Source organism: Ascidiella aspersa, chromosome 2, assembly GCF_963924565.1.
Source record: "Ascidiella aspersa chromosome 2, kaAscAspe10.2, whole genome shotgun sequence".
NCBI classification, from domain to species: domain Eukaryota; kingdom Metazoa; phylum Chordata; class Ascidiacea; order Phlebobranchia; family Ascidiidae; genus Ascidiella; species Ascidiella aspersa.
The window spans coordinates 19,145,392-19,171,854 of NC_139448.1; the positions used below are offsets into that span (position 1 = coordinate 19,145,392).

The 26,463-nt window shown below is 33.8% G+C and overlaps 1 protein-coding gene across 1 annotated transcript; it reads right to left on the bottom strand.

Moving 5' to 3' along the window:
• Positions 1–679: 679 nt before the first annotated feature.
• On the bottom strand, positions 680–26,246 carry LOC146164211 (glycerol-3-phosphate acyltransferase 4-like). Its single transcript, XM_083382832.1, has 20 exons — positions 25,972–26,246; positions 25,690–25,738; positions 25,488–25,606; positions 24,632–24,674; positions 22,633–22,687; positions 21,111–21,176; positions 20,322–20,396; positions 20,068–20,157; positions 18,033–18,154; positions 17,500–17,729; positions 17,136–17,344; positions 15,807–15,947; positions 5,839–5,993; positions 5,354–5,496; positions 4,527–4,607; positions 3,716–3,841; positions 1,944–2,089; positions 1,115–1,226; positions 927–1,015; positions 680–834 (listed from the first exon to the last, which is right to left on the bottom strand). The coding sequence occupies exons 1-20, from the start codon at positions 26,128–26,130 to the stop codon at positions 684–686; spliced, it is 2,361 nt and encodes a 786-aa protein (XP_083238958.1). The 5' UTR covers positions 26,131–26,246; the 3' UTR covers positions 680–683.
• Positions 26,247–26,463: the final 217 nt, after the last annotated feature.

The following is a 26,463-nucleotide window of genomic DNA, read 5'->3' on the forward strand; positions in this document are numbered from 1 at the left end:
AAAAAAAAAGTTTTAGGATTCATCGTTTAGAATTGAGGCCAGGATAATAACATCGTACCAGTTGTAAAGCGTTTAATAAGACTCGTATTAAAACGAAATTATTTGGAGCGCTGAGTTTTTACCTAAATAATCCAAATATTTAGTTGATTGTTCACCGAATGCCGTAAAAACAAAAGGGAAATTTTAACGACATTTAAGGGAATTGGAGTAGACAGCCTTCGCTCATCCGAATATTTAAAGACTTTCGACTTTCTATTTTACTGATAGTTACTCAATTTAGGCTGTGGGCTCTGACAGCATGGTTTAAAAAGCAGTGATTCACAGAAAACGAATACCTTTGGTAAAGTTAAAATACCTTTGTTTCAGATCAATTTAATTATCTGTTTAAAAAAGCTGAGAAAACTTGTCTTGCCATAATTAAAGTAGGCTACTTTTATTACTTTTTAGAATATTTTTTCCGTTATTCGTTGCAAAACAATGCAGTGCTATGCTTGATTTTGTTTTACAATATAGATTGTTTAATCAGTTGGCCTAAATAGACTTTTATTGTTTGTATCTTGTGTGCAATCAAACCGCGCTTAATTCGTTTGCCGTAACTCTGCAACTAACTTCCATTTGGGAGTTTTCATATGTCGAATCTGTCTATAAACTGCACTCCTTAGATAATTTTAAACATAATTTATTTAAGTAGGCATTAATAATGGCTCGTCCATTTCTACATCTCTACATTCGGCGTTCTGCAGTTGTTTCCGTATTTCAGGACTGATAAGGATATGCGTTCGATGACGTAAAAGTTCTAGAAGGCTTTCCCGTTGTTCACTCGATATATCGCTCCTGCAATGTATAAATATCAATAATACGTTTGATTTTGCGACAAAATATTGCTTTACCGTTACATACGATGTAATGCAACAGTTGAAACGTACCTGTATGTTTCAGCAAATATGAGAAAACTTTGATGCCAAAGAACAGGAAGGGGTCGATGTTCCGAACGAAAACTCAAAAAATGAAAGACCTAAAATTCATATATAGTTGCTACAAACAAAGCTTTAGTCGTTTTATAATTTAAACAAAAGCAAAAATTAACAACTTGGCTTTCATGGAAAATACTAACCAATGCATCAATAACTCTGAAAGGAAGAGCGTACTTTTTGCTGATCAAAATTCTTAGAAAAATGCTGTTTGCCCCGCTATAATTCATCTCCGCAATCTTTAGCATTGCAGCACTATAAAAACAAAACATATAAACATTACTTTATAAAATTTGTTGGTGAATTCCCTTTTTAACGATAGGCCTTTTTTACTGAAACGATAGGATTCCAACTATTTTTTGATTTTTTGTAAGCTATTTAGTCGTTAACCGATTACAGAGTTTTCAAACCGGGCCATTATTTTAAACCGAGATAAAAATTCAGTACGCGATCAAGTTCATTTTACTGAAACTGTGGCGATTTTCTGTAAGAGTGATTTGAAGAAATCGTTGAACACGTATATGTGACGAGCGAGATAAAAGGTTACAAAGTGTAGCGTGGAAGCCAAAACTAATGTTGCGCTTCTTTATGACTTGCTGTTAGACATGAACAAATAACTGTTATTGGAAAGCATATTTTATAAGCAAACAAATAATTTTTTTCCACAATTATGTAATGCTTTTTTGCTTTAACACTATTTTCTAGCCCGTGCCGATCATTATTGTATGTTTTGCGACAAACGAGCTTTAAAATGACGTGGTTACGTTACTGGCCACAACTAATGAACTGTAGTGATTGCAAGTTTCTCTACTGTCGTGCTTATAATGCGCACAGCTTAAAAAATATAACACCCCTGACCATTATAGTTAAATAGTTTTCATATTTGTTATTTGAATTTTTCCAAAATTACATTATTTTTAGTCAGCTCTAAACAATAATTTAAATATGCATTTATTTAATTGAAAATGACACCTTGCATGAAGAACAGGAATTGAACACTTTGACATAACGCTCCCGATAATGGTTGCCTCGCGCAATGTGCATGTTCCTTCTTCACACAACGGAAGTAAAATTCCTTTAAAAAATGCGGCTGGCTTGAACAAAGCCTTCTTTAGAGCCTGAGTATAAATAAACAGATTAAAAATGAAATTTATAAAAGTATTTTAATTTGCTCTAGAAAATACTACTGGGAAAATAAAGTGAGCTAAAATTAGAATCACAAAGTTCTGGCATCATTTTATTCAAACGACACGTGTATCTGACAAGAATTGCCTTAGATAGGAAAAGATATGTTTTTACTGTGTACTAGGCACAAATTGTTGTGCTAAACGTAAAATGGAATATCACAGTGGTGTTAAAAGTTTATTTAATGCTAATGTTTTCACGGTTTTACAGCCGCCACGCAACTGTGCGTATTGACGGAAATAAACATAAAAAGGAGTTGTACGTGCAAAATAGAAGGAATATTAGCAGCCTTTGATTTACATTCTACAGGTTCATGAAATTTGTCAAAAATCTTCTTTTTTATGCCAAAGTTTTAACAGGGATAAAAATATTTTACATGCGCATACTACAAAAAACTGCACGTATCCATATCATCTAAAGTTCCTAAACTATAATATAGCGTGGTTCGCAACTAAAATCCGCGGACCACATGTGGTCCATCAAAATTTATTTGTATTGAACCGCGTTTAAAGCACCCAGCCACAGATTGGTGCATTTGCTCCCTTTTTGTTTTGCCGTTTTGAATACCCCTAAAACAACTATGCAAACTTAACCACGATTTTATAATTTGTTTTGCATTATGGTATGTCATTGTTTTCAGCATAAAGTTGGGGTGTACTACCTTTTCTACGTGTCCACAGCCAAGCGTTGTGTGGACTAAGACTCTTAAAAATTATAATGCATTGTTTACTGTTTGTAGGTCTTTAAGACATGGTCATTGTGTCGTGAGTTACACCTATCGAAGTTGCAAAACAACCTAAACGCGGTATATGCTTTTAGCGCTTAGTGCAAACTTTTGTCAGGTGGAGTTTTAAGGCAAACGCTTGGTTAAATAAAATAGAATTACATTATACTCTTAAGGAACTAGCATACGACCAAATCCATAATGGGGGACCCTGCAAAAAAAAACTTCTTGCCAGTACTGGAGCAAAATTGATATACCACTGAAGGCTAAATTACTCAACTAAAATATAAAGTTTACTTGGAATGCTTTGCACCCATTGTAGAAACCTTTGAAAGTGGCCGTTTTTATCTAATTCTAAATAGGGTAATCAGGTGGCACTAGATGAAGACAAATTGCTGCATTGAATTCTCGACAAGCTTTCGCACAACCGTGCTTCATAGGTCAAATTTCGTCTTTATATAGGGCCACCTGATTACCCTGGTGTAGATAGAGAGTATACAAGGCACTAATTTTGGACATTTTTTTTAGAAACTTTGTCAGAGGACACAGAAGATACAAATATGATGAATCCTAAAATAGTAAATACGCTATATAATATGGTGGACGTTAAAAGTTTTAACACTGATTGCATTTTAGCTGCACATTTGCACACGAGTTTGATCGATAACAAAATGTGCTTTAAGATTAATTGTCTGACGTCACTTAAAGACGTAACGTATTAAAGTTTTTTCTATTATTTTATTTGACGTCATTAGTCATGACCGTCAGACAGAAAATGGGAATTCCATAAGTTGAAGATTCGGGGCCCCTTTTTTGGTTTTGCACAAATACTCACCATAAACAAATGAAAGTTAAGTCGTTTAAAGTACTGAATGTCATCACGTATTCGAGGAAGTAAGACAAGAAAAAGGAACCTTTGAGTCATGTGCACATTCATGTTTGAGACAAAGATGCGTGTTGCCTAGAATTATAAATAAAATATAGTTATCCGTTTTAATGTTAAATAAAATGTATTTTTTAACTTTTGTATAAAAAGCGGTACTTTATATAATCACTTTAAAAAAGCTTTCTTGCATGATTGACCTTTCTGCTTAAAATATGTACGAACCATATTCAGTTTCAAGAAAATATCATGATAATCTTTAAGCAAGTACTCCTAAAAATACTTGTACTCAATCTGGCACAGAATGTGCTCCCGCTAATATATTTATTAATTAATAAATTAGGCTCATTTCTTAAATGACAAATCAGCGTTTTTATTTAAACACACAAGTATCGAAAAATGGAATGCAGTTGGGTGCTTCACACCAGTGCTCCGCAACCTTTTTCTACTTGGGGCACACCAACAGAGCTAAAACAATTTGGCGACAGACCAACAAAATATATGTGAATCATAGACAACATCAGCAAATAACCTAAGCAGGCAAAGGGGAAAAGAAGCGATAAAAAAGATGAAAATGATAAAAGGAACCTAAGGCGCCAAATTTTTGCGTATTACATTACTTTGTACTACAATTTCAGAGAACAGTGGGCTTTTAATAGAGAAACAGTAAGCTTTTAAGAGCATTCAAAAAAATAAAAACTGCCAATTCACCACCCTTCTGACATACTGTCTATTAATATTAAAATAATTTAATAGAACATACCTGATACATTGCTGCAGCACTCCATGTATCTGGCTCTGTTACATAAAGTATTTCTTCCCAATTTCTTAAATGTGGTATTACCTGCAAACATGTATTAATGTCATCATTGCATGGATCTAAAACAGGAAGTCGAACTGTTTAACTTTTAATTTTTCTTTCAGGTTCCAATCTTTTAGAATACTTTCATACATAGAGGAATTGAAACGTTTTAGTTATGTTTTTTAAATCATCATAGTTGTTTTAGGTCTGGTACAGGTTCAAGTAGTTTCTGCTGACAACCTGCTGTTCTAATAACAGAAAAACTAGTGTAAGTGTAGTGTAAAACTAGTGTAGGGTAGTGTGTTGTTGAAAAGCTATTTCATGCACACATTGTTCGAAATTTCATGCACACATTGTTCGAAAAACAGTTCCATATATTAAGACAATTTAAAAAAAACAAAAATTTGTGTGATCCAAAATGTTAATGTAAAAAGTTAAGTATATGGAGTTGGTCACTGCTAGGCCTCTTGGGGTTGCATTTTATGTGTGACAGATGATGTCACAATTTTGAGACATAAAGTGAAGTCATAAAACAACTAATCGTAAAAAAACTGGTGTTCTTAAATGTACTAAGCTTAAATATGCAACTCAAGTTAAAATCCAATGACACCATGCGTTTGAATGGGCTTTAAAAAAAGCACCCAGTTTAAGAATCCCCACTGTATACACTTGATTGAATTACAAAAACAGTGCATTTATCTTGTTAAAAATTCTTAGTTTGAGAGGGGTTGCATAAAAGTATCCAGATTTAAATAAAAGACACGATTGTTTAAAACAGTGCAGCTCACTTTAAAAGCCTTTGGTAGTTTTCCAGATCTGTACTTCTGCAAGATTGTTTTAACATCCTTGTAAACTTCAACGACTCTTTGATCCATATTAGGCAAATGCTTCTCAACATCAGGTACCAATGTTGACACATCAGTTTTTTTTTCTAAAGTGAAAATATTTGTGATATTAGGTACACAAATAAATCATATTCAATTTTATAAAGTCATTAGGCAGGCTACTGCTACTTTAATACCAACAGGCTCTTAAAGGTATTCCAGTAACAGAAACGGAACGGCCTTAGCCATACAATATCTCTTAATTTCCGATGTAATCATAAAAGTTGGTACAGTAAGTGCACAACCACTTATAACACTATTTGTAGTACCGCATTTAGACATAGATTAGTGCAAATAAATTAATTATGTACTGTAATTAACAAACATATATTAAAAAACCTTAACAAAATATCTCAAACACATCAAAATAGTAAAAACAAAATTAAAACCTGTGAGTTTGTCCATAATAATATCTGCTAGTGTTCTCCGTGTTGGTGGGTTTGGGTTCATGAAGGTTTGGAGTATTGTTTCATCTGCATCATCGATGTTTAACTCTTCAACATGTTCCAGTTGACCTTGTTCTTCATCTTCACCTAATGCTGGCCAATCATTAGATTCCTCTTCATCTGAGCTTACTTCACCTGCCTATTATTAATTGATGTACATAAAAGTTTTATTGTAATAAATATATGTACAGATGTTAACAAGACATTTTTGTAGTATATGGTAAAAGGTATTTAAAAGTTGGGTTGTTGGATAATATTTCATTAAAGTTGATACTGGAGGCTAATTTGTAATATTTGTACATGATATGTTAGACACTAGGGTGATATCATTGCTAATCCCATATCAATTATTTTTTACATTTAAGTCATTGTTGCAATTTAAAGTAATTTTTCTACTTAAAAAAGGAAGTTTAGCAGAAAATAATAAATAAACAGATACAAATAAAAAAATGATTTAAAGCTAAAGCTAATTTTAGCCTAACTAGGCAAAATTTATCAAATTGACAGTCAGTTCTACCTTAAAAATTTAACAAAATAAATATCCGGAAACAGAAAAAAGTATCATGTAGCAGATATCCTTAGTCACAAGTGGTATTATACAATGTCATCTATCGAGCTTAAAACTTGATAGAATAAATGTTATATGAAGTTCTTTTATATTGTCCCAGCAATGTGAGGTACTAACACTTTTATCAGATGTCTTTATTGGTAGAGAAGAAGACTTTACTAGACAGTATGAAGTACACATGCATTTACATAGTCACGTAACTTTTTGTCAACAAATATAAGCCTTGTTAAAAATAAAAAAGAATCTTACACTATTTCCAAGTTTGGTGGTTAACTGTGATCTGGTTTCGACACAACTATTTTTGAGCCCTTCAAGTTCATCTTGCTGCTGTCGAGCTGACAAAAGGATTTTTTTTGTCAATTTGTCATCAACAAAATCAATTTCTTCCTGTAGATAATGCAATTTAAGTGTAAACTGTTTTCTTTAATATTTATTGCATATATTTTGGTGATATGCCAATTTACCTGTTTTGTCCTTTCCTTCTTTTTTCTCTGTGAAACCTCTGTAATAATGGAAGCCTCTTCAATTGCCTTAACTAAATCAGGTCTACGTTGGGTGGACAAAGGGTCTAAATTGGCACGACTTCTAGCTTTCTTCGTTTTACCCATTCTAATTTAAATTTAATGTTACAAATCTGATTAGGGTAAATAGGATATTAAATGCTGGTAAATCAAATATTTTTTATAAGTCAAAATGTAAATAAATAAGGAATCTTTCTTTAATTTTTTTTTGAGAAAGTATAAAACTTACCAACTTACCAAGAGCTAGCCAACCTACAAAATCCCGCCCTATCTCATCCTACAATTTCAAAGGCAAAACAAACATATTTATTCGGCATATAGAAAAAAAATATTTTACCACCACAATAAGACAGGTCTACATTTTATGAATATCAAAAAAAAAATAAAAATTAAAAAAAATATTAATATTCGCCTAATATTAAAGTATAAAAACATTTGCCGACCGTTTAACCAACAAATTGGGGTAGACCTTGATCACACCTTTCCAACGATGCTACACATGATGCCACTGATATGGGGGATAAGGACTTAAATCGACGGTAACCGATATTCCTATTCATAATTAACCACGCGCTATAATCGCGATTTTTGCTCCCAGTAGCATCCCTTTAAAATGAAGAGAAATTTTCACTTGCCGTCCGTTTAACCAACAAATTGAGGTAGACCTTGATCACACCTTTCCAACGATGCCACTGATATGGGGGATAAGGGTTTAAATCGACGATAACCGATATTCATATTCATAACCGATCACGATAATCGTAAAACGCTTGTAGCTCACACAGTTCGAAAATTGCGATCTAGTGGATATATTAAACCTGAAATACTATGAGTAAAGCTCAAAAGTTTCTTAATACTGAAATAATTTGACGGTGAAACAGCGTTTAAATAATGACATTCTACATACTTTTTTCGCTTTACATGTTCGGCACGAGCAGATGGTGCGAAAAAATAACAAATACTATGGCACCAGAACAATAGTCTGGCATAGACTTCTAAATGCTTAAAGAAAGACAATGAATGTGAGAACGTGGTTAGAACAAAGCCATTTTTTCTTTGCCCCAAATATGTGTTTGAGAAGTCATTTCGAACTGTACAAACTACAGGCGTTTAACGATTATTGCGATCGGTTAGGAATATGGATATCGGTTATCGTCGATTTAAACCCTTGTCCCCCAATCAAGGTCTACCCCAATTTGTTGGTTAAACGGTCGGCAAGTGAAAATTTCACTTCATTTTAAGGGGATGCTACTGGGAGCAAAAATCGCAATATTGCTCATATTCGCTTATGAATATAAGATTTTCTAAACCTTGAGATTTTTCAAATTTTCTTTTTTCATTGGTCAGGTACGCTCGACTAAAACACTGTGCTGAAATTTCGTTCAGTTCCAATGCGAACTGTGTGAGCTACAAGCGTTTTACGATTATCGCGACCGGCTATGAATATGAATATCGGTTATCGTCGCTTTAAATCCTTATCCCCCATATCAGTGGCATCATGTGTAGCATCGTTGAAAAGGTGTGATCAGGGTCTACCCCAATTTGTTGGTTAAACGGTCGGCAAGTGAAAATTCCTCTTCATTTTGAGGGGATGCTGCTGGGAGCAAAAATCGCGATTATATTGCATGGTTAATTATGAATATGAATATCGGTTATCGTCGATTTAAACCAGGGGTGTCCAACAAGCAGCACGCGTGCCAAATGTGGCACGCGACCAAATAAAATATGGCATGCAAGCCTCCCTAAATTACTTAATTTGTTATTCAGCCAATTGTGAAAAAATACCTAATTTTTTTATACAGTAAATGGCCATTGTTTATTCACAATATAAAACAATTGCTGCAATCACGGCAACACACATTACTTTTAATACTATAACATTACATTGTAGTGGAGGCTAGCATTCACAAAACTATAAAGTTTGGTGTGAAGAAGCAAAAAGCAAAAGCCAGCTCACCAACGGACACTTAGATGCAGTAATGCGCACTACTACACGTTTTTATTATTTGTAAACAAACGAATTATATTACTAAACTTTGGCACGGGAAGAAGTTATAGGATAAAAATTGGCACGTCGGCATGTTTGAGTTGGACACCCCTGATTTAAACCCTTATCCCCCATATCAGTGGCATCGTGTGTAGCATCGTTGGAAAGGTGTGATCAAGGTCTACCCCAATTTGTTGGTTAAACGGTCGGCAAATGTTTTTATATTTTAATATTCGGCGAATATTAATATTCAATATTAATCTTTTTTTTAATTTTTAATTTTTTTTTGATATTCCCAAAATATAGACCTGTATTAGTGTGGTTGTAAAATATTTTTTTTCTAGATGGTGAATAAATATGTTTATTTTGCCTTTGAAATTGTAGGATGAGATAGGGCGAGATTTTGTAGGTTGGCTAGCTCTTGGTATAAAACCTGGTTAAATGTTGGTAGGTAAAACACCACTCAAACTCTAAAGCAATGAATAATCACATATTGGTGCAAGCGTAAAAGAGCGATCCGAACAAATAGTTACTCTTAATTATAAAAAATCTAACTGAAAAGATTCTAATTTCTAGTTGTCCAAGTGACTTCAGCTTGATTGTCTTGTCACGTTGTTCTCGGAGGTCTACCGCAACATTAAATCATGGCGGGTAATTCCCTACAATGCGATTTATTTAGACAGGATTTTGTACCATACGTCATATTTAGGGCCATTAATTCTCTTTTCCGAAGGAAAACATACGGTATCCCTAGGTCCTAGGACATTGTAAATTCTCAAATGTCCTAATTTTTTTGCTTATAAGGTTTTTAGTTACTATCTGTTTAACAGAATTATATTCCTGTTTTATATTTATATTTTTTGTTACTTTTTGGCATGAGAACTAGTTAGTTGTAATTCTTTTTCGGCGACAGAATGAGTTCTAATCATTTCTCTTACCAATCATTTGCATTGAAAAACTTGAGGCAAATCGTAAAGTTATCCGCAAAGACGATAGATTCTTTGAAAGTAAAACTCGATTTGCATTGTAGCCTACTTGTCCTTCTTTTGGTGAAATTGTTCTCACTTTGGGTGATAAAAGTACATAAAAATATGTCAATTGCTGGATAGAAAAGCATTTATCAAAAACGATTTATGTTAAATCAATATACCGTAGGGCAGGGGTCGGCAACCCCTGGCACGCGTGCCACTTGTGGCACGCATGATGATTTTGCATGGCACGCCAATTGATTTAACGCGCACGTTATATCACCTTAAGAAAGTGCAACCATTACATCACTACCACATCATTAACATTACTATTACATCACTAACACTAGCGCTTACTAAATGGTTGCACACATTGCCAGTTCGTGTCACAAATAAGTGTCTTAACTGTGCTGTATTCAATATTAATTTTTGTGGGCGTACTTGTTGTTTACCACTAACCGTTCGTATTACGTCACAATGCCCCAAATTTGGCGTAACGTTTACTACGTTAAAGCAGGGCATTCTACAACAGTGGTTCTCAACCGCCGGTCCGCGTCAACTTTCCTGCCGGCCCGCCAAATATATTACAAATTTATATCTCAATTGCAAAAAGCAAGATGTTGAAGGCGGCTTGTCCATCAAATTTAGAACTTAGCCAGTTCCGTAATTTGCAGCATTGTGACGTAAAATAGAGTTAACTGTCTACTTTGGACTTCATCTTACGTCACAATTCTGCAAGTGTTGTGCCCAACTATTTAAAAGTAGGCTACAACTCGTTTAAATCCTAAACTTTGAGACCAGTTGTACGTAAAAAACATCAATAGAACCACGTATAACATGTGTGACATCAAAAAGACAGCAGCAAATTTCTGAAGTTTTCGTTAATTGCTTTTAAGTTGCATAATTTTGTCATAATTACATTTTGGGTTGATTTTAATTTTTGAAGGTCCACCGGTTCGCAAAAATTGTTTAAAAATTTTAGTGGTCCGTAAGCTAAAAAGGGTGAGAACCACTGTTCTACATTAAAAGTAAGCACGTGTGTTTTTGTGCGACTGAGAAACCAACAAAAAGCAAAACTGATAGCTTACACTTCTAGTTATCGGCTTAAAAGCATCGAAATATATTTCAAAAATGATACATATATTAGATGTCAGATCACAGCAGGGCTGCTGAGTCGGACTCGGGAGTCGAGTAAGACCAGGTAAAACTACCCGAGTCCGGCGTGTGCGGCATGCGCAGTACCAAATTTCGAAACTGATAAGGCAGCAAAATGTAAATTGTTAAGGTGGAATAGCATATGTTCGTGGCATATTTTCCATGACCCTAGAGTGGATTGCGGAATATCCACCTTATTTTAGTTACGTAAATTGGTGAAATACAGAGGCTGAGGCGGACTCGGGACGTGATGAAATCTGATATTTGGCTGGAGTCGGACTCGGGTTGTGTTTAACCAACTCCGCAGTCCTGATTGCTAGTGCGAAACCAAACATAGAAAAATGTTTGGCACGCGAGTTGTTAATATTTTGACATTATTCATAAACTGGCACACTGCGTACGAAAGGTTGCCGACCCCTGCCGTAGGGCGTACTTAATGCATTTTTGGCACGTTATATTGCCAATCTCTAATATTTTTATCAATAGAATTGTAGACTACATTAGAAAATATAGGCTATAGGCCTACTTTTACAACCAAGATAAACGCTAAATAGGCCTATAATATTTTGCACTTTGTAACTTTTCACGTAATTTCCACAGTTGTTGAGTTTATGACCGTCACAATTTGTTTGCCAACATTTTTACGCAATGCGCAAAACTTTTTTGGGCCTAGTGCGTCAAGTTTAATTTCTAATTTAAAAGTTTTTTCTTAATTTTTTCGTTAAGCTGAACGAGCACATCAAGTTTCTGAAGTCAGACACGTTATCATGATATTTACAGATATTAATGCAGACGTATTCGTAGGAAAAATATGCGTTTATATAAATTAAATTAGGTTTTATTTTAGAGTGTTTAATAGGCATGGAGCCTTTAGGCCAGGGGTGGGCAATTATTTTTAGCCGCGGGCCGCATGAAAAATAGGATCTGAAATACACGCAATATGTACGTCATACTCTGACGGTATAAAACAAATAAGCTAAAGAATTTGTCATTACGTTTGAAGTTGTGCGAAAATGTGAAATTTAAGTCTAATTTAAAGGAAGCCACTAGACGTCGCGAAAAAAATGCGACTATATTTGTTTGTAAATGCAAACTTCAATTTAGATTTAGAGAAGTACCTTACGTGAAGCATTGAGCACAGACAAAAAACGTACATTGCTTGATATATAGGCGTTCACCGAGTTGTGGAGCGCGTTGACCAAAAGTCAAGATTGAAATACGTCATAATTTTGTACAAAAAAACTTATAATGTTTTTTCTTGTTTTTAAAGCTTCAAGTTACCAATATGTTATTTGCGGTACACCGGTCATATTGCAAAGACGATATAAATCGGGAGAAACGCACACATGAACTAAATTTATAGGTTGATAAAATGTGAATCGGTATATTTCAGGGTTTAGAAAGCGGTAGGTATTCCGTTCATATTTTAAAGACGGAATACTTTCGACTCGCAAAAAATGTACAAATATTAGGCTAAGCTTTTTGCCACAGTGAAGGAGCTATTTGTCTGTAAAGTTGCCAAATAATCACATGTAACATACGAGAAAGACAGAAGAGATTCGCGCGAAAACATGTTCCGTTTTAGTATTTAAAACAGGCTAAAAATCTAATTTGGCGGGGTCTTGATTCTTTTTATTAGGCCTATATACCGTATTCTGTATAACCTAGTCAATTTAGATAACTGTTACAACACTATTCAGGCAGACGGATACGTATTCGCATAAAATGGGAAAACTTGCTTAAAACCACCTTTTATAACATAGGCTAGGGTTGAAAGCGAATGGTCTCCTTTCTAAAAAAATTAAACCTTACCGACCAATATTTTTTTATGTCGTTAGCTTTAACCAGGGCTGCGGTATCGGACTCGATTAAGACCACGTAAAACTACAAGAGTCTTGAGGTGCGCAGTACCACATTTTGAAAATAATATGGCCGCCAACTGTAAATTCTAAAGGCGGGATAGCATACGGTGGATTTTTTCCAACCTTGTACTGCGGAGGGGTGGTAAATTCTACGACACTTCTATGACTAGATTGCTGAATATCCACCGTATTTAATTACGTATATTGGCAGAATACAGGCTGTAGAGGCAGATCGGGACTCGAGACGCTACGAAATGCCACATTTAGCCGGAGAGTAGGACTCGGGTTTATTGTTTTGGCCGGAGTCGGACTCGGGGTGTTTTTAACCGACTGGTTTCAACACTATGTTAATACAGCCGTAGTCGACCAATGCTAGTAATTAGGTCAGACATATTATGTGGATTTAAAAATATATATAAGCTAGTTCAGCAACAGCATTGTCGGTATGATTGCGGAAAAGGCAAAACACTACTAAAAATAGGCACAAAAAAAATTACATAATAACAATAAATTATAGTAAATTCCACCGAGAACTCCTGTTTTCATAACAACCACACAAATCGAAAATTGAGGAAAGGCGTAGCACAGTGAATAGTGTTTATTTTATAGTCGAAATTATTTACCAAATGCACTTTAGTGGTGTTGTAGAATGTAGAGGTTGTGTTTTCGCCAGTGTTCTTTGTTGCCAACTAGTTCAAAGCGTTGGGTTCAATTCGTACTCCGTTTTTAGGTTGACAAATGAGTTACAGGTTTTGCTGTAACTTTTTACTGGTGATTTTGCACATTTCTATTTTAAAATATGTCAGGTTTGTATTATTTTTTTGCCATTCTTATTACCCGGTAATTCAACTAAACTGTTTTTTTCGTAGAATAGCAATTTCGTATAATAGGCAGGGTCTTATTTTCTAAAAAAATGAATTATATGTTATTAAAAATTCCCAAAATGGCAACTCTGCACGACAACAAACTTACATTAAAGAGTTAAAAAAATAAATTTTACTTATACACATGAACAATTCACTGATTGAAGTTCAACGGTTCAAAAGGCGTTATCAAAACACTAAAAAATATTCTCGACGAAGGAGAATGATGACACCCAGAAAGTAGACGCTAAAACAGTCGTTCTTACTGCCAGGTTTAAAGCAATGTATTCGTAATATATCAACATATGGTATTTTAGGTTACAATAGTCAAAATTTTCGAGTACAATATGACGAAAATATAAACCAGTGTGCTGGATTATACACGGAAACTAACTTTTGAGATTCATATCGAAGGTTGAAAAAAACATATTAGCGACACGTATATTTCGATTCGTGGTTGGTTAAAATTGAGTGCAACATAAAAAAAGTTTGAAATCACTACGTGAGTTTTAAGCAAATCTGTTTAAATAGAATACAAAAACAAGCAACCTTTCCTAAGGAAAGCATTTTGACGACGGAAGAAAGGCGACATATTGTTCTTTTAAAACAAATTACAATAAAGTAAACAATAGCAATCAGATTAATATTAAAACAATGCATAAAAATGGTCAATTGCTTTAAACTCTTCTCTAAATCGACATCAGTATGCTTCCGCAGTAAATTAAGAAGTTTACAGTTACACTTAGAAGATAAGTACAGATAAGTATCAATTAAATATTTGGGAATGGCTGTCCCAAACGATATACCTTGGATCAACACTAAGTTTATTACCAATAACCCGTGACTAGATCCCAAAGAATTGCAGCACCAAGCATGCTGATATTATTGATACCCTTACAAACTACGACACCCTTTTACTTGCTTAATATAGCATCCTTTAATTTCTATTAATGTAAAAATCTTTGTTGAGCGATGCACAGATATTTTGAACGTATGGACTATGTTTGCTTAAAATGTTGGCTTTCATAGATTCTAGCCCAAAAAGGTCACAAGCGATAATCATATTAGAGCACTTCGTTATAACGAGTAAATTTATATCTATATTTGGACAGTTTTTTTTGTGTTAATAATAATCTAAAGCTTGAACAAAATACTTCTTGGTATTAATATTAGCTAGTATTTCGCAGTAGCTAGTAATTTACTTCCGTCGGAAAGTCAGGAGGCTCGAGCGTTTAATATTCTTAACCTTGCACACTTACATGTGTGTAATATTACATGTTAAGGTTATTTAAAAAAAAAAACGTTTAAAAAATATTGGTTTGTGGATTAAACCTATTAACTGCCAAACAGCCGTTTTCATCTTTAAACAAAAAAACACAATTTAAAGAATATAAACAATCGCCTTGATCCAGGCCGTATCCGCTAGAACTTGTTTGGTTGTTATATATAAACCTAAAATTACACAAATAAGAAAAGAAAAACTTATCTCTTATTTTGTTTCCAGACAAAGTGAAAAATACAGTAGGGATACTACAACAAAAGTCTGTGTGGGATTTTTCTACGGCCAAGATAGATTACATTGGGCGCGTTAAAAGAGATTGGGTGCTTCACTTTTATATCTCAGGAACACTGACCTTAACACACTATGCAATCTGCATAAAGTGGGCGCTGAAAAAACAATAATGAAAAAAAGTGTTGCATGATAAACACTTCTCTTAAAAGAGTTGCAATGACCGCATGAAAAAGTCGATTAGTTAAGATTATACCACTAGTGTTAACTTTTGGAGCGCAATAGCATGCAGCTGGTAATTTGTTTATTGCCGAATGTATGCGCTATTGTGTTGACACGTTACCATTTAAAGCAATATTTGTGACAGTGTTGAGTTGCGTTTCGCTACTCTCCCTCTGAATATCGTCGATATCTACATCATTTACATCTTCCACGCTTGATGAATCGTCGCAACAGTTAATAAGGATCTCCTCTGCGGAAAGGTTAAACCGAACTCTTTTCCCACTTGTCGCCTGATCATCCTCGGCATTAAAATCCTCCGCGAAAATCTGTCCGAGCTCTTTCTGTTTCTCGAGGAGATAAGACTCCTTCACCCTCATCCTTTTTAACTGCCCGTCCCTTAAATAAAGCAGTGTTAAGGTAAACACAAACAACTATTATGAACCAATTGCTTTTTTATGCAGAAAATATTAAAAAAAAATGTAACATTTATTACGGGATTACGCAAGTAATTATTCATATAAACTGTTGCTGCCAGGCATAACATTACTCCAAAATAGCTCCTCGGGTAATTATTTTGTTTTCCAACGTTTCGACGACCTATACAAGTCGCTCTCTTGGCAGTGCAAGATCATTTGGTGTCATTCATTCTTAAGAAGTCGACTTGTATAGGTCGTCCAAACATTGGACAACCAAACTTTTCACGACAACGTTTGTGTGACTACAAACATATTACGCGGGTGCGCTGCAATAGCATACAAATTTGACGAAAAAAACGTTGATAAAAATTCGCTACACAGCATTCTGCAGTTGGGTTAAGCTACCTAACAAATAATTTTCTATCGAAAGGTAAAAATTGACATTTTATATTGGCTAAGCGGTAAACCTTATATTTATAAATTTATATTTATAGAAATAACTGCTTCAGGTATTTTTTGTTAAACACCCAACCGTTCGTTTACTCTACAAACAATAGAGACAAACACGACACAAAAAACAAAGAGAGTGACCAAAACGAAAAAATCTTTCGTGACCATGGTACCATACGTAAATAGGTTACCAAAGCGTAAATTTATATTAGCGGAAACAGTGATGGTAGCTGTAAGCATAGGCTAAATGATATATTAACGCTTCCTTAAGTAAACTTATATTTAGGGAGACAAATAATAGCGGTTTAAGTTACATATCCTCCACAAAACTATTTTGTACAGTGTATAGAAAGCTGTTTGCTACGGCTCGACGTAAAATAACATGTATGTCTATAGACATTGTAGAGCTTTATATTAAAAATGGTAAATTCAGCTCGGGCGACGTCGGATATCCCGCTAGTAAATTATTTTAATTACTGCTAAACACACGCATACTGTAAACCATGATTGTTAAAAATACATCACAAATTCAAGCACTGATATCATAAAACCATATCCTGTAGGTGGTGGAGCTGAAAACAGAACACACAACGAAACATTTTTTAGCGGTAACATAATTCTATACAAACACAGTTAACGCTTCCGCTAACATTGTTTTAGAGAACGCGGAGGGAAATGTGCCAAAAATATCACAAGAAGCAGCACCAGAGTGACTTACCAAACGCAATCAACAAGGCCACCTTTGCGTGCGATCACCGATTTCACTCGCTCTGCAAACTGTATTGCACTCTCATCCGGGTCTCGCTTCATCGGAGGAAGGTACCATACGTCAGCAACTATAGCCCAACTTGTCATTACCACTAAAAGGTACTGCAGCATGCTATGTTTAGAGCTGTTCCAAAACGCGTCGCCAAACCAGGGGTTGTACTGAAAATAATTTTATTTTCGTCAAGGTTTTTTTGATAATAATCACCAATGAACCACGAAACGGTTTTGGGCGGTAAAGACAGTACAAATAAATTGTACATTGTACGCAAAATATAAAAAAGACAAGGAGCTTCAAACAAATAAAAATATATCACCTTAATAGCTACAGGATAAATTGTTGTCGGCATCTCAAAGGAACCTTTCTTAAACATCATCACTGAAGTATTGTTAATACAGGTTCCTTCAGGAAAAAGAAGGACGGGGTAGTTGTTCAAGTCGCTCACATGTTCCATAATCCTCTTAGAGACAAATTGGCGATCGCGGACCTCAGAGCGCTCAAACCACACATGTTTAGTGGCGCGTGACATAATACGCATAATGACACCTAAAAAACGTTTATTATTTTAAACAAGAAATACAACCAACTTTTAAAATAGCATCTTAAACCAGTATGTAACAACCGAACTTAAATATTAATAATATAGATATACTTCTGTAAGCTGTACAAACAGCATCAGCATTTTGTAGATAACATACTTTTTAGAATAATTAAATCTCGCTGCATTACACCACTTTATTGGCTCAAATATTCATTCATTATCTACCGCCACCAACAGTAATCATTTCTTTCAAAGGTTTCTAAGATTGAAAAATAGCATCTTTATGACAAAAGATAAAAAGCGCTAACCCAAAAAACCGCCATGAATTTGCCCCAGAACTGCATAAGGTCTGTCCTGCATAAGAACTGCTGCATCCAAAGTAGTTGTATGATTCGCTACACAAATTCCTCCAGGTTGTGGAATATTTTCTCTGTTGACCAAACAAAAATTTACCATCGTCAATCTTACAAAGTAATTTGTATTGAATGAAATTAACAGGGGTATTAAGGAACACTTAACCATTATCATCTGTAACCTAAAATAATAATTTTAGAAATGCAAGTACATTTGTGGCAGAAATCTGATACATATATGGCCATATGCAGTGACCCCATTAACCTCAATCACTTTGTTTAGTCATAAAAAAATTTGAAAATCAACCAAATGCAAATACAACACCATGTTAACTTATATATACACAGTTTAAATTGATAAAGATGGTTTAGAAGAAAGTAAACTATATTGGTTATCTTCATAGATAAAATTGGTCAAAAAGATTACTGCACAAGACACAAAAGTCGTTATAAGCTATTTCAGAGCCCCAATTCCGAAAATGCACCTATTTATTCAAATTGGTTCTAGTTTTTAATATAGCACAAAATAATTTGCTTTGCATTTTACCCTTTAAATACACAAAGGTTGCCTCATATATTACACGGGCATTATGTCAATTAAGTCCAAGTCCAATTCTCAGAGATAGATAAAAAGACTGTTTGATACTTAACAAGTTAAAATGCAAACAAACAAACAATTAATGTTTATCGACCTAAAAAGTAACCCTTAAAATGAAACACCGCATATATCTGCGTGGTTAGTCCCTTTATATTACATTTTGGTGACCGGTCTTGGCACAATTATGCATTTAGCTCCAGGGGTAATCAGACATTATATTGAAATCAGATCAACGGTTGTTTCAATTATCTTGAGGTTTTGATGAAATTCTTTGTTCTGCTCTTCACCAAAGATTTTGGGGCATCAATCTGATTGGCTGAACAAGAAATGGGAGTTTTACGTTCATTCCAACCCAAATAGCCTGGGAGTTGTTATACATTGGTTTCAGAGGGTCCTTCTAAATAGATTGCTTTGGGCTTTCCAAAATCTTTGTTTTTCTTATAAAGTAAGGGATACCTTGAACATCTTTGGAGCCATCAATGAACAAATGCAACTCATTAGTTGCCATTGAGGACATCTATTGCTATAAGAAGGTGCCCAAGTTGTTACAGATTAAAAAATATTTTCTTTAGAGTAACTTCTTAGTATTTCGTCCCACTTCTGGTGGAAATGGTCTCAGGATCAAGAATGTCATGTTCACTGAGCAGAGAAGCATTATCAGCTGATTTTAATAAAACTGAATCTCGTTCAATGAAGTTAAGTTGGCTCGATTAAAACTTACAGGAGCAGCATACATTTTAAATTCACTAACCACTTAAAACAAGATTTGGCAAATAAAGAAATAAAATGGCAACTTCTTCACAAAGTGGCCCTGATCATTGCCAGACTAGGATTAGAATATCAAAAATATCTAGGAAGAGAATATCAAAAATACGTCATTTTGGGGATCAGGAGCCCATAAATATCCCAAAACGACTCTACTTCAACACGGTGCCAATAAAATTGTGTTGACCTGTGATAATCAGCTATTATTTTTTTTAACTGTAGGAAAAGGTGTATTTTCCTTTCAATTTTAATAATCTTGGTAAAATCAGATTTTATTACTAATGATTTGGCACATTTTTTTCTAAGACTTTAAAGCTGGACAGCATGGTTTTGGAGTTAGTGGTTTGACACATTAGCAGAAATTGGTAACCGGCTGTACATATTATTACTGAATAACAGGAATTTTTAGTTCTTTGTGGACTCAAGTAAAAAGGTCTGAAACCCGTTCCAGTCAGGTTTATACTTGATAAAGAGGATTTTGTTTCTTTAGGATAAGGTCTCTATTTTTATACAAACGTATTTAATAGAGAGGAAACATTTTAGGTGTATGTTCCAAAAACAAGAATATAACATGTAAGTATCAAACAGCAAGCCATTATGTTATTTGTTTATAACAAATACACTAACCTGTCATGATAGGTGACTACAGCAGAAAAACCTCGACATATAATGCGAAATCCAACTAAGTTTACATAGTATCCCATTTTGCGTTTAAAGCTGTTTAGAAAAAAACAACAAAAAAAACATTATATTTGAAACGACATGAATAAATAATTTAGATATATTTAAAGATAGTTTAAAATGATTTGCTTGAAGTTTGCTTTGACTATTAGCTTATTAATATTTACCTCTTTAAATGTTAGTGTGAACTAAAAACTAACCTTGAATCAGCAATAAAAGCAAGTGGAACCATTGTGCACAAAATCCAACACAGCGCAAATGCTGTAATAAGTATCCTGTGAAACATACCACATTGATATATATTTATTCAAGTGAAGCATGACTTATAAGGCAATTATTTTTTGAACTTGTTGTTAGTTAGACATATGAGGCGTAGAACAGTGGTTCTTAACCTATTTATTCCCACCTCTTTTTGGAATTATCTTGTGCCTTGCACCATTTTAAAAGCATGGTTTAATTTTGTATAACACATAGTGTCTCCTTAATCTCTCAGCATGTGCCAAAATGTTTGGACTAAAATAAGTCCAAATTAGGTTTACAAAACATATTTTTCAGTTTAAAGGTTGATGTAAAACAAGTTAAAAGATGGGCATTAGGGTTATAGTTTTATATTGGGTTCATTATTCCACTACAAATTGGCTGTGTATAATTAAAGAGACGGGCATATAGCCTTGCACCAAGCCAGTATCATGAAGGACTGAAATAGTGAAATACTGTTCACATACCTGTTAACATTTAAATATAGTTCAGCTTTCATAACCATTAAATATGGTATTCTTTTACAAACAGTGGGTGGAATTAGCCATCATGATCAACTAAGTACCCTAAATAGGGCAATGTCCTGTATTTTATGTAGCCATGTATTTTACATATGTTTAATGTCGGTGGTCATATATTTCAATATGTATATATAATAATTAAAACAATCATATAATTGATTTAAAATAAATAACTATGAGTTTCTTGAATTTACATAATAAACAACCCACCTGGTTGGCAACAGAACACAATAACGAAAGATGACTCCAACTGCCCACAGAAATGAAAGGCGAATACTAAAAAAAAAATATGAATAAAAAATATATTAATCAGCTATAAAAACCTGAGCGAACATGTTTTTTAAGGAGAACTAGCCCATTATCAATAATAACATTTCAGATAAAAATATTTATTAATTTTAACATAGATAATATAAAAATGTACTTTAGTTTCCACTTCTTTAAAAACGTGTAGTAACTAGATATTTTAAAACAGGTCAATTACACATTACTAAAGTAAACAAAGATTATTTAAAATGTTTTAATATATGATTAACACAGGGGGTGAACTTTAAAATTCGTTTTATGGAAAGCTTTAGCAATAGTCGCAAAGTTGTATTATTCCATAATGGCTACAGTCCTCTCCATTGGTCGAATCACTATATTTCTGAAGAATACCCTGTACAAATGTTACTCTTCTGATAGCTTTAAAATATGTCCAATTTTTCTGGTAAAATTTTGAAAAAAAGTGGTGGTTGTTGATCAGTCTCAGGTTAAAATTAATAATTTTTTGAATTATACATCAGAATTTGGGAACTCTTTTCTGTCAAAGCCAAAACCTAAAGTGTCTCAGTTTTTTAACAGTTAAAAATTGGTCTACTAAAGTAAGAAAAAGACGGTTAAATGAATTAGATATACACAGTTGGCAAAACTTTGCTTGTTTATAGTTTAGGGTATGCATTTTAAGGTAAAAAATGACATTAAAAGGCTTCTTACCAAATGCATAAATAAGAATCACGCAAGGCACAAAAAAATTTCATTTACAGAGTAAAAATACCTAAAAAAATATAGGAAACTTGTCCAGTTTGTAAAAAGGTTGCAGGCTGGATGATTTACAGTGGGCCGTATATTGTGAGTTTAGCAATTTTGTTATATATCTGCAGGTGCGACTTAACACTTTCACATGGTCGACTTAACACTTTCACAATTGTTATGACCAACACAAGTGCATGTGAATGTAATAACTTTATATACAAGTGAGATCAATTTTAATAAATATTGACCAAGAGTGTAAGTGGTGTCCAAAGTTTCAAAAAGTGTTGATGTAAAATAAACTAGAGCCCGTGCAAATGACCAAAGTGCAAACAATAAATTTAAAGTCGGTTTTATTTATTTAGGTACAAAGGTCAGTTATAAGCATAGAGGTACAACATACGCTCTGCTAACCTTTGGACACTAAACACTAACAACAAGGCAATTTAGAAGACATAAATTTAGGTTGTAAATTACAAGGGCAAAACATACGGAACAATTTCACAACAATCATGCAATAACACAACTAAAAGGAAATTACATTACCAGCCTTGAGACACATGGCAACCACTAGGAGTGCTGATTTGAAATAAAACGGATAAATCATTTTATGGAAATTTGAAACGATTCAACTTAAAATTAAATACATATGAATGATAAATTAACAGCCTCAATAAAATAATTATGTAGGGGTAAGACTTTTAGAAAAAATAGTACATACCTGATAAAGCGATAATGAAAATCTGTGCGCGTCAAGAGATTCCATGAAGGCAATTCTAAAAAGTTTTTATAAAATTATTGAAAACAAGACAATTGTCGACGTACAGCTAAGTTTTGACAAAATTCTTGTATATTGTATGGTTAGCATTTAATATAAAGAGCATGTAAAAAATTTTGTAATTGATTTCACTGGTCAACACAGATTTTGGTGTCAAGAAAGTTTTCACTGTTTTGGGAGTATTTTGTTGTCGCTGAATCCTTAGTAAGCTGAAATAGTAACTTCACACCCAAATCTTTGATTGCGGAAGGCATATCAGCCACAATTTTGCTATTTTTCTTTTTTTTTAATTGATTTGTTACTAAAACAAACTTTTGCCATAGACTGCAAAAAACGTGCATTTTTTATGAGTTTGCCTACTTTAAGTGCCTACTTTTACGTTAAGAACGTTTGGTCTAACCAAGTTTTTTCTTCAACAAACTGTTTCATCAAACTAAGTTTTGATGTCTGTACACAGTAATGAAATGATTTTCTTTCTGGCAAACTAAAGTTTATTGATGAAGTTAGTTTCACCAACTTTCATGAAATCTCAAGTGGGCCACCCTTTAATTTCCATTATGTAACGATACGCTCTAGTCTTGCCCACTCTTGAGCTCAATATTGCAGCACCCCATTGTCAGCAGAAGCCCTTTTTGTCTTTGCAGTAAGCCAACTCATCTCATTAGCACAAATATCAAACAGTTCTTTGTATCTTGAACTGAACGATGTTATAGAAGCGCTGGTTCAAAGAAAGGTGCTCAAATTTTTGCTACTTGTTTGAGTAGTTCCAATCCCTAATGACATCACTAAGCTCCTCCTGTTTAAATGTCTCTGAAATAGCTGAACTACTGTCAAACACTTGTAGAGTTTTCTACCTCTTCACGAAACTCACCATCTTCCATGTGATCCTGAGCTCAAATGCCTTCCCCCCCTGCTATTATTATCTCTTGCTTAACACCTACCAGGTTAAACTTTGATTATAACATCTAGTCTACAACACATAAAAAACTGTGTCTTATCAGAATGACAAACTTACTATTTCACTTTAACCTGGTTTACTGTTCGATGGTGCACAGTTAACCAGAAGCTGGTGAAATCAAATCTTTAGTGAAGTACAACCACATAATAGAGGCTGCACTAAATAACCAGTGTTTTCAATACCTTATTACTGAAAAAATATGATGGTACAATTACATTTAAACGTATTGCAGCATCTGGTTGCGAATAAGTAAAGCATACTTGTTAAGAAACATTTAAAATATGTATATTACTAATAGTTATGCTTAATTTTTTAGCAGATGTAAAAAGTGGAAAATTTTGTCTAGCCGGAATTTAAAAATATCAATATCTCAAGCCAAATCAAGAAACAAATGTTATTTAATCGGACTCAGTGAACCAAAATTGCCCAGACAGCATTAATAATATCCTTGGCACTCGAAATTTATGTTGGCCAGTGTTTAGTAAAAACCTTTAATAATGACAGAAACACATGAAAAATAAGTTAAAACTATAAAAACAATATAACAATGCATAGGTATGTCATGTTTCATGCCCACCAATATTTTATGTCAAAGCTTGCAAAACACTGCAGTCGTAAATTGTAAGAAATATAATAAACTATTAAACAAAACTGTATTAAGCTTTATAAAAAGCCCAAAATTTATTTTGGAATTTCATCGGACAACATTTCAACTGAATTTGAACTTTATTAGGGCACCACCAGATAAACTAAACACCACCAGATAAACTATATATACTTAATATATTACGCATCATTTAATGTGATATTTGTTTGACTAATGCAGTAAACTATTATTTCAAATGCAGCATTTAATGTGTTATTTGTTTGACCAAGGTTGTCAACAAATTCATGGTAAATGTAAAATACAGTTCAATAATAATATAAAAAAGGTAACACCAGTTTGCGTTAGATTGAATTCTTAATGAAATTATGTCGCCACACCTTCAGCTCTAAATCTTTTTGTCACCTCATCATCAATCACCGCCTATAAATAGAAATATAACATCACCTGAAAATGTTTTTTTTTATATTTGAGTACACTTGTTTTTACATAACATGTAAAACATTATACAATATAATACAATGTAACTGAAATGTACATATATACACAATGTTTATTCTGTGGGCAAGCCCTTCATAATTTAACTCTCCGACAAGGACAATGCCAGTAGCCCTTTACAAGTTAGAATACAAGTAAATACTCTACCTTTAGGTCAAATTTATGCAAAAATAAATCTTATATTGGCAGTTTTTTTGTTGTATGTAGCGCTAATGAAACAAACTTGTGCACTATTTTATACTCACAAAGCTAAAAGAAACACTAATTTGGGCACTTATTGAATATAGCTCAAAAAAGTCATATGCACACTTTTTGGGTTGTAACTTTTTATTTACCTGAAGCTATAATAAAAGTAATTTGGCCACTTTTTTACCATCTGTACCATGAATAAATATAATTTGGGTAGTTTTTTAAAACTTAGGTGAAGCAAACATGGGCTACTGAAGGTATTTTTATTATAATTATCCTTGCAGAACAGTGATTGTGTGGGCTCCAGGAGACAACTGGATATCAAATTTTCTAAAATAAGCAATATTAAATTTTAAACAATCGAACAAAAATAAAAATTATGATGTCTCACTAGTCATGAGAAATACCGCTCAATAGATGAGATTTATCACTGTTTTGGGGGGGGGGGCTTAGTACCCAAAGTTTCTGCTAGGAGTGCTCAACGAACTTTAAACATTTCAACTAATGAATCAAAAAAGTATATATATTTTACATAGAAAAGAAATATACCTCAATGCCACTTTTAATGAGATATATAACATCTTGCAGTTGAAACTTTTTGTGTGTTTCTTTAACGCAATCAGATAAACTCTCGAGTCGATTGATAGAATTTTCCTTTTGAATGATTTCTAAGCAGATGTTATATCATAAATATTTTCATTCAATTTATTAATATTCAAATACGTTTAAATTTAAAACGTCATTTTTTTACCTTCTGATGTCAAAATTTCACCTTCGTTCTCAAGTCGCTTAGTTCCCCACTTGATGTAATAAAATAAAGTTAAACGAATAACAGAGGTGTATCAAATGTACTAACACAGATTGTAGAAATAAGATATTACATTAGCCAGTAAATAAAATTAGATTAAACTTGGCGTTTTAAATATTTAAAAAGTAAACACTGCCACGATATTTTTATATTTAAAAGTAAACACTGCCATGATATCTACAGGATAATAAAACTTTTCATTGTACAGTTTGGTTAAATGTATACCTGAAAAACTTTCATTAATAACTGAATATATCCTTTTCTTATTCCAAGTTCACTTCCCAAACAAGCAGGAATTACTACCAGTAGAAGCAGGAAAGTTGTTCCAGCTGCAATCAGTTTGTTAATCAACCCCAGTGTTTCAAAAAAACTTGAATCAAACATTTTCTATCGAAGTTCTATATGTTAAGTGTGTTGTTATAGTTCACTGATATTTATTCTAATAATTAATGTATCTTAACACCTTTAAAGTTGTTTTTCACAAGATAAAAAATCAATGGTAGTGTCAGGCAGGGCTGGGGAGCCACCGTAAAATAGCATTAGCTCCGGCTCCAGCTCCGGAGCCATCAGGCAATTATTAAATGGCTCCGGCTCCAGCTCCGGAGTAGTAAAACTCATATCCTTTGGCTCCGGCTCCAGCTCCGGAGCCATCAAACACACACCCAATGACTCCGGCTCCAGCTCCGGTGCCACCAGTCACTTATTCAATGGCAAGTT

What these genes read in the sequence shown, in the direction of transcription:
- LOC146164211 (XM_083382832.1), bottom strand. Translation starts at nt 26,130, where the DNA reads ATGTTTGATTCAAGTTTTTTTGAAACACTGGGGTTGATTAACAAACTG. An exon ending in TTTCATTATCGCTTTATCAG is followed by an intron (nt 21,177 to 22,632) that starts GTATGTACTATT and finishes TTTTTTTTTTAG; the next exon opens with TATTCGCCTTTCATTTCTGT. An exon ending in AACTACCAAAGGCTTTTAAA is followed by an intron (nt 4,608 to 5,353) that starts GTGAGCTGCACT and finishes ACATGTTTGCAG; the next exon opens with GTAATACCACATTTAAGAAA.